This window comes from Lucilia sericata, unplaced genomic scaffold (genome assembly GCF_015586225.1).
Source record: "Lucilia sericata isolate MDLA Ls3-8-SP2 unplaced genomic scaffold, ASM1558622v1 Contig000064F_arrow, whole genome shotgun sequence".
Taxonomy (NCBI): domain Eukaryota; kingdom Metazoa; phylum Arthropoda; class Insecta; order Diptera; family Calliphoridae; genus Lucilia; species Lucilia sericata.
In genome coordinates this window covers 563,627-572,300 of record NW_023994099.1, presented here as the reverse complement: position 1 = coordinate 572,300, position 8,674 = coordinate 563,627, and the positions used below count along the sequence as shown (strand labels likewise).

At 28.0% G+C, this 8,674-nt stretch overlaps 2 protein-coding genes across 2 annotated transcripts; one reads left to right on the top strand and one right to left on the bottom strand.

Annotated features, from left to right (window-relative positions):
* Positions 1 to 674: 674 nt before the first annotated feature.
* LOC119616284 (lysophospholipase-like protein 1) lies at positions 675 to 1,657 on the top strand. Its single transcript, XM_037972629.1, has 2 exons — positions 675 to 865; positions 951 to 1,657. Exons 1-2 carry the CDS (start codon positions 775 to 777, stop codon positions 1,568 to 1,570), a joined length of 711 nt encoding a protein of 236 aa, XP_037828557.1. The 5' UTR covers positions 675 to 774; the 3' UTR covers positions 1,571 to 1,657.
* A 1,853-nt stretch (positions 1,658 to 3,510) lies between these two features.
* On the bottom strand, positions 3,511 to 4,588 carry LOC119616288 (probable histone-lysine N-methyltransferase set-23). Its single transcript, XM_037972632.1, has 2 exons — positions 3,764 to 4,588; positions 3,511 to 3,691 (listed from the first exon to the last, which is right to left on the bottom strand). The coding sequence occupies exons 1-2, from the start codon at positions 4,461 to 4,463 to the stop codon at positions 3,525 to 3,527; spliced, it is 867 nt and encodes a 288-aa protein (XP_037828560.1). The 5' UTR covers positions 4,464 to 4,588; the 3' UTR covers positions 3,511 to 3,524.
* Positions 4,589 to 8,674: the final 4,086 nt, after the last annotated feature.

Below are 8,674 nucleotides of genomic sequence, written 5' to 3'. Positions count from 1 at the left end.
TTTCTTGTAAATATTCGGCCACAGTAGTGTTGGGAGACAACAAGAGCTTCACTGAAAGGCACACCAGACAGACATCGCGCTCTATTATGGGTGTATGGTAGTGATTCTGCTGAGATCAATGGTATAATAATAAGTATGTATCCCAAGGATACCCCCTGAATACGGCAATCAGCTTCCGTTCTTTATAAACAAATAAATAATTAATTAACACCATTACTTATATATTTAAAAGTAAGCTGCCGCTGTTCGGCTAAATTCTTCATATGTGTTTCTTTATATAAAGTGTTCCGGAAGAGATTTTATTTTAGTTAATCACGTTATCTACACAATGTTAATATAAAATATAAAACAATATTGTTTAATATGTTAACATTTAATAGAAAAAAATATTTTTCCTAAATAACATATTTGTATACATACCAATTATGCCATTATTTGAATAAAATGATATTTGTTTACGAGATGCTTGGTATTTTTAGATTTTTTACATAAATAATTCAAAATATTAACGAAATTTTTCTCCGTTTAACGGACATTTTTAAATATAAAAATGTAAACAATAACAAACTTTGACAGCTACGTAAACCAGTCGAATTAAGAAAAAAATTATCAGCTGATTGAATAACACCACCTTATCTGAATTCGCCTTGATATATGTTTATATGTTTTTATTATAAAAACACAATTCTAACCTTATGTCCAATCTTTATATTTTAATACATTTAGGAATAGAGACGAATATTTATGTTTCAGTCTTGTAACAAATAAATTTTAATGTCTCTGCGAAAAATGAAGCTATTGGTTAAACACATTAACCCTACGTCGGGTTCACATAATGCGTCTGTTATTTTTCTCCATGGTTCCGGTGAGTTTTCCGTTACAACATTAACTAACTAGCTATACTACCCGTGTTTATAACAGTGTTTGTTAAATATGTTGCATGTGTACAGGAGATACTGGAAGGAATTTAATTGAGTGGGTTCGATTTCTACTGGGTCGTGATATGGAATTTCCTCATATAAAAGTAATCTACCCTACCGCACCATTTAAGCCATACACTCCACTTGGCGGTCAAATGTCAAATGTCTGGTTTGATAGGCAAACCATATCTATTGAAGCACCTGAAAATCGCCAAAGTTTAGAAGATATTTATGAAAAAGTCAATGAAATGATCAATGAAGAAGTCTCACAAGGTGTACCCGTTAACCGAATTATAGTAGGTGGCTTTTCGATGGGTGGCGCTTTAGCAATGCATGCCGGATATCATTTGAACAATAAGCTGGGTGGAGTTTTCGCTTGCTCATCATTTCTGAATCGCAATTCAATTGTTTATGAATCGCTTAAGAACAGTTCAAAGGATAACAATGTTTTACCAGAGCTTAAAATGTTTCACGGCGGTCGGGACACATTGGTACCTATTGAATGGGGAAAAGAAAGTTTTGATAACTTGTCGAAACTTGAAGTGAAGGGAACTTTTACTCCACTTAAAAACACATTACATGAACTGAAAAAGCAAGAACTATTGGATTTGCAGGAATGGATTTTACAAAAATTGCCACCACTTGAATAATTGTGTTAAGTAAAAATTTGTATGTAATAATTAAAAAGTTTCTTTGTAAATAAACGGAAAAGTGATTTTACATCAAGACCCTAAAAATATCGTTTTAGTAAAATCGTTATGTAACGATTAGACATCTGATTTGTTTAAACCTGATATATGTACATATGTAGGAATAAAGTATGGCTTAAAGTATTGTTCTTCTCTAATTACATATAAAATGTACGTAAATGCAAGAATTCTGGTTTAAAAATAGATTAACTTTCTGTTTCACTGTATCAAAATAACATTTTTAATTAGGCCTATAATTGCTGTTAAGTTCAATTTCAAAGATAATTGCAAAATACCAGGGTGTTTGAACGCTACAAAAATAGAAGTTGTTTTTTGGGTAACAATTCAATCGTCGATTTTAGCGAAAACTGAGGTCGTGTTTCAATGGGACTAATTTTAAAATGTTGTTAACTGATGTCTCTTTAAAATGGTTATAATTCTAATCAATAACTTTTTATACTTTTTTAAAACTTAATTTTAATCATGTTCGAACGCAACATGTTGAACGCTACATCTTGCTCCTACAAAAATATTTAAATATTAAAGGTAAAAAGTCCAATTTATCCATTTTTATATACGCCATTGTCAACTATCTTAACAAATGATATGTTTCATAATTGAACAATTTGTTTATTTACTACAAATAAATCGCGTTGATAGGAACAAACTTTTCAATTTAAATAGTTTTTTGCTTCTCCTGTAAAATTTTAAAAATGTTAGATACGATATATACAGTCGCTTAAACAAATACAAAAGATGTAAGAAAATACAGTCGAACATGATCGACCGATTAACATACTTCAGCAATTTATTGATAAAAATAAAAAATGATTTTATATGAAACTAGGATTAAACATGGACCGATCCTCATGAAATTTTGTGTATGTTTATATACAACTTTATTATGTCTAATTTGTATACAATACAATAATATAAGTGAGTTATGGACTTTTAAGTAATTTGCTGAAAAATTAGCTTGTATGGGGGCTAGGGGTAAATTAGCCCCAATAATTACAATAATCGGCAGAACGGTTGACGACTATATAAATTATATATCTGCCTATTTGTGTAGAATTACTAGTACATTTAACAAAATTATGAGCTCTAAAGCGTTATTTAGGGGTCCGATAGTATGGGAGATAAGTGAAATAATGGACCGATTTTAAATATTTTCTACACATTTCGTGTCCAGTATAATAGAAGCCCATGTATAAAATTTAGTTAAATCATTTTTTATTTGTTCAGTATTCGTAGACCTTCTCATAGAAATGCCCATATCGTTAGCTTAGTACGCAAACGTAACAAGTCCTCTTTTGTAAATTCTATAGAAATTACAAAACTTCATAACTTTTCCTTTATTTCTCAAACAATTTAAAAATAATGCTTTTGAAAACTTCTTCTTCTTCTTTTTTGTGAATTTTTATTTTTTGCTGGACTTAACACATTTTCTTATAACTTTTTCCTTACGTACAGGTTCTATTTTGAAGATAATTTGATATAATTCGACACACATGTTTTGCTGTGTTCGGACGAATTGTATAAAATTCAGTAAGTGTAGATCCACGATTTCTCATGGTCCCCATACAAGTGGCTGCTCGAAAAAGAGATTAAACACATATAAATGCGTGATGAAATTTGGACCAAGTTATTTTTTTGTATTCACAAATTATATAGTAAAGAATGGTGGACATCGGGCTTTATTTGATCCTAGCCCCCATATAAGATCCCCTTCAGAAAATTATTTTAACGCTCATAAATGCATTAAACATGTCAGTAAAGCTTCCAAATTCTATATAGACAAAACTTTAATGAATTTTCTATAAAAAGTGGACTTGTTACCTTTGCGTACTAAGCTAACAATATGTTTATTGAAAATAAAAATAAAATTGGATTTTTTTTAATTATATTATTATATTTATAAAAAATCAGAATTTGGCAAATATTTTAAACAATGTTTAGATTCACAAAGACAAGGAATTTTGTTGTTTTTTGATGTATTTTTAATTTTACTGTAATTTATACCTTCATTGTAATTGAAACACACTTCTTCGCCCGCATTGATATACCGTCTTGAGAAAATTGCTGAAAAATAATTTTTAAAAATGTACTTATATACATACATATGTATGTACAAACAATCTAATAAAACCTTACCAATTTTAGGTATTGGACAATCAATCCGAACACTAATAATTTGGCAATTTGGTTCACAACTGTGATTCAAATAACGTCCAATGTTTCCTTTTTTACTGGGATTCACTATGGTCAATATGTCCTTGTCATTACTGTTGGCAAATGAAGGTGAACAAGATTCCTTTAAAATCAAAACATAATTCATTTTTTGTTCTATTTCATTTTTTCTTAAAATTTGTTTGGCTTCATGTATTGTTAACAATTCTCCAGCATATTCACAAATAAACGCTCCTTTAGGTATGTCACGGGTAGTTATTAAACCTTTTGAACGATATTTTGCAGAGTCGACTATTTTTAAAAACTTTCGCGGACCGAATTGCACTAAACGATTTTGGCATTTTTCAGGATTACACGTACACATATGAGTACATTCGTATATTAAATCCGGTATGTTTGAAGAACTGTAAAGTACAAGTTCTTGGAATGTTTCGTCGTACCTGTAGTTAGCACCATGTATACATTTGGAACATTGCGGTTGAAATTCTTCACTACATTCACACTTATTTAGTAAAAGGGTGTTAAAAATCTGTTGTAGATTTCTTGACTCTTCACTGCGATCAATATTTCTTTGAACTTCTTCACTGAGAACGTTTTCCAAAATGTATTCAAGATCATTTTCTATATGGTCATAATCATCAACAATTTCACACGTCAAATCCATACAATATTTATAATTTTATTTAAATTTCTATATAAAATAATTTGTCGGTGGAATTATTTTGTTTTTATTTGTCCCTTTCTTTTTTGCAAACAGCTGTGTTTTGTTTACATTTCTTTGGAGAATGTTTTTCACAGGGTGCACTCATAAGGTGAAGTCAATTCGATATCTGATTGTTATTTTTTAACCCATTCGTTCCCACTGTACTCGCTTGGGTTACAGAGTTTTTTTGTGAAATTTGATTTTTGAAATATAACTTTAGAATATACATCGGCAGAGCGTAAAATTTTCTTTCAATACTAACACCACTTCATTTTGTGTTTTTGCATTCCATGCACTAAAAGAAAAGTTTGTAAATTTTTTTGGTGTAATGACTTCTCTACTTTACAGTGTACTGTATTATAAATAACAATAGTTGTGTTTTGTTGCTAACGTTCAAAGGCAATTTCATATAAATTTAAAATTTATAAACGTTAGGAGTTAACGTGTAAAATTATACAAGTTAATTTTAACGTCGATAAAAGTGCTACCAATTCAAAAATAAAAATACAAATATTAATGTGTTTATGTCAAACAATAAAAAAATATTTTAAAATAAAATTTAAATCAAAAAAAAATATCAAATAAAAAAACCTTTTTTAAGAAAATGTAAATAATTTCAAGATTTAGCAGATTTCTTCTGTGGAGTGATGCCAAGTCAGGTAATGTTCGTTTTGTTGCTAACTTTAAGCGTTAACACTCATTGATAGCAACAAAACACAACTAATAAAACATTAACGCTTGTATTTATAAAAAAAATCTTATTTTGCTTTTAATGCACTCAATAGTTAAAGCACACTTTAGCCTTAAAAACCATTAATAAAATTGTGATATTCATAAACAAATAATAAACGTATATTAACTATTGTGCTGATTTATGTTTAAGTTGGCAGCACTGTACAATATGGCTGTCATTTTATGTGTTAGTGTTGCGTACAATTATAATAAAATATTCGTTGATTCGGTTTTTTTAATTTCATATTTTTGTTTATAATAGATTTTTGACAATAAAAACAAACTTTTAAGAAAAATAAATATATATATGGCTTTAATAAATGTCTATTTAGTTCAGATGTATAAATATAACATATAATTTCTAATTATTATTAAAAGTATCCGAATAACGGATATTTTGCGACAAAATATACATCACTATGACACATTTTCTTATTTTTACTTATTTTCCTTGTAATTTTTGATAAATTTTTGCAAATATTGATAAATTTCTTTGATATTTGACTAATTTTAATGCCGGCGAATATATTTTGCATTAGTATAACACTAATCAATATAATTTACATGGTTAATTACTTTATGGCATTATATTTAACCAACAAACTTTGAAAAAGCCAAATCAAATGATTTTGTCCATCATTTGGTTGACAGACGGGCATTTCCAAATTGCCTAAAAATAGAGCTGGACAATTGGAATATTGTCAAATATTCATGCATTAATCCAATAATGCCTAGATTTGAGTTTTTCCTCAAAATATAATCGTTTAAAAATTTTCTGGGATTTTATTTACAAATTTGTAAACGTTAAAATTAGAATTTTTTGATTTTATTTTAAAAGAAACCATAATTACTTTTCGCAATCAACCTAAAATTACCGAAAAAATCTTTATCTGAGAAAAAAATTTTTAAAAATCAAGTTATTGTTGGCTTAAAGAAGGGTCGAACCTACAATAAAATTCTTCTAATTGTCAATGGTTTATTGAAGGTGTTTTAAGCTATTTCACGTTTATAAATACGATTTTCCTGAATTTTGCCTAAAATTGTTTAATAAACCTAAAATAAGTTTTTATAAATACAGCCGTAATATTTCTGGATTTTGTATGAATAGGATTGGAATATATTGTAACACGACCTATTATTGTTAACACTGCTCTCGAAAATGCATTTATTTGCAATTTTGGATACAAATTGAACCTTAGTATATACTCCGTGTAAATAAAAGTAAAGAAATAATAAAGATTTTTAAAAATTAAACAAATAATGGATCGTTAGGTGTATAAAAATATCCTCCAAAAACTTTTGCGCTCATATGTAGTGCTATAAATGTCAATTAATTGAAGATACAGCATAACCTTGTAAAAGACAGGATAATCTTGTAAATAGGCTTGTATGTCACGAATTAACATAGTATGTAGCGGGTATTACATTTGTTTAGGAGTTTTTGTCATAGATTCACTTTAATTAAAATTCCCATTATTTTTTACTATTATTCGGAAAAAAAATTCTTCAAATAAATTTTAATTTAATGATGATAATGATAATTTTTCTTGCGAGGTTTTAAAATTAAAATAAATATTAAATATCAAATATTCTCGTTTGCAAAAATAACTTTCGGCAAACAAGAACTTATCTTTATGCTTAACATCAGGTGTGTATCTCTCTCATTATCTAAGCTTGGAAGTTACGTACGTGTGAAAGAAGAAAAACCAGAGAGCTGATTTGAGAGCTCGCTGCGTATGTACGCTTTAGAATCTAAAGAGTAAATGTACCGAATTATAAAGTCATAAAAACATAACGGTAAATTTTAAATAATTTTTTTGCACCTTTCATTGCAATTTGATGTCAAACTCTTTCATTTTGAATTGAATGGATTAGAATTTTACTTGGAAATAAAATAAACAGATCAGCTCATTAGGATTTCGTTATCAAATAATTTAAAGTCTTTTTCTATAAGCTTAAATATTGGTGTACTCGCTTGGGTACAATGGGACAATCTATGCCTATTTTTTCATATATCTTAATTATCTTTTAATGATGTTTATGTCCTTTTTGGTACAAAAATTAGAAGTCTTGTAGGTGCTACTGGTTATACGGTGTGACAAAATTACAAAAAATCAATACACTCATCGCGAGACCTAGTGAAGTTGGTAGGTCTAGTAGATTACAGTACCATTTTTAGAATCTTCAATATACCCTAAAAATCGGATGATATTGGAAAAAAACGCTTTATTTTGACTAGAAATCGGATGATATTGGAAAAAAACGCTTTATTTTGACTAGACAGACTAAAAAAATTATATCTCAAAATTTACTTAACCCATTTAGAGCGGGTTTTTGAGATGGTAATCAAATGCCAATTAATAACCAGATTAGTTAATCTAAAAATAAATTTAATCTTATGTTAATCCTCTTTGATGTTTTTGAGTACAAGATTAAACTTCGCAGTGTTGCCATACAAAACAACAGAAAATGTCACTGTTTGTTATCAAAACAATGCATATTTTATAAAAAAGAAGAAGACAATTGTAAATTTAATATGAAAATTAATGAAAACTTAAATTAAAAACAAAAAAATGTATTTTGAAGTGTCCATAATTTATACTAATCAATAAATAGAACATTTTAATGTTTATATTTATAAAAATTTTATTAATTTTTTTGCTTCAGCTGTTTACACTTTTGCATTTCGTGCTTAAGATTAGACGCTTAAACTTGCAAACAAAATTAACTAATTGAGTACTCAAAAACATCTTTCGAGGATTAATTTTAATTTAATCGCTAATCTTTCACCTAAAGATTGGCCCTTAATGTTTTTCAACTGTTATAAAAATAGTTTCCTTTGTACTTTTTAAAAAGTACACACACTTTTATATTTTTTACGAAAATTTGGAAAATATTTAGATCTAAATACAAATTATTATATTTTTTACAATTCAAGATCATTTTTGACCCACACTTTATTTGAAAACATATTTTTAAAATTTTTTTTTTATTTTAGCTCATACTTTTATGAATAAAATAAGATATGATACGCTGAAATCAGATAAAAACTAACAAAAGTATATCACAGGGTATACAGAGGCGTCACGAGCAAAAAACTATTTCCCTCTCTTTCGCACAAAACGAATTCAATAATTTTTTTAGCTGTATTTTATATACCTCTTCTCACCAAACAATTTCAAAATCAAACATAAGCTGATTTTAGACTTTTTTAAATGTCAAAAGTGACACCTCTGTATACTTTGTGAGTATATTTTGTTTTCCAAAAAAACAAAAATTCACCAAATCTCTCTTTGCTAAAGTAATATATCAACGTAAGATATGCAACGCAAATATAAGCTTTATTATTTAAATGAATAATTTACTTTAGCACTGAAAATTGGAAAATTTTTGTTTTTACGAAAAAAATCTATTTTTGCCAGTTTGATCTCAATGTTCCA

What these genes read in the sequence shown, in the direction of transcription:
- LOC119616284 (XM_037972629.1), top strand. Translation starts at nt 775, where the DNA reads ATGTCTCTGCGAAAAATGAAGCTATTGGTTAAACACATTAACCCTACG. An exon ending in TATTTTTCTCCATGGTTCCG is followed by an intron (nt 866 to 950) that starts GTGAGTTTTCCG and finishes GCATGTGTACAG; the next exon opens with GAGATACTGGAAGGAATTTA.
- LOC119616288 (XM_037972632.1), bottom strand. Translation starts at nt 4,463, where the DNA reads ATGGATTTGACGTGTGAAATTGTTGATGATTATGACCATATAGAAAAT. An exon ending in TTGTCCAATACCTAAAATTG is followed by an intron (nt 3,692 to 3,763) that starts GTAAGGTTTTAT and finishes ATTATTTTTCAG; the next exon opens with CAATTTTCTCAAGACGGTAT.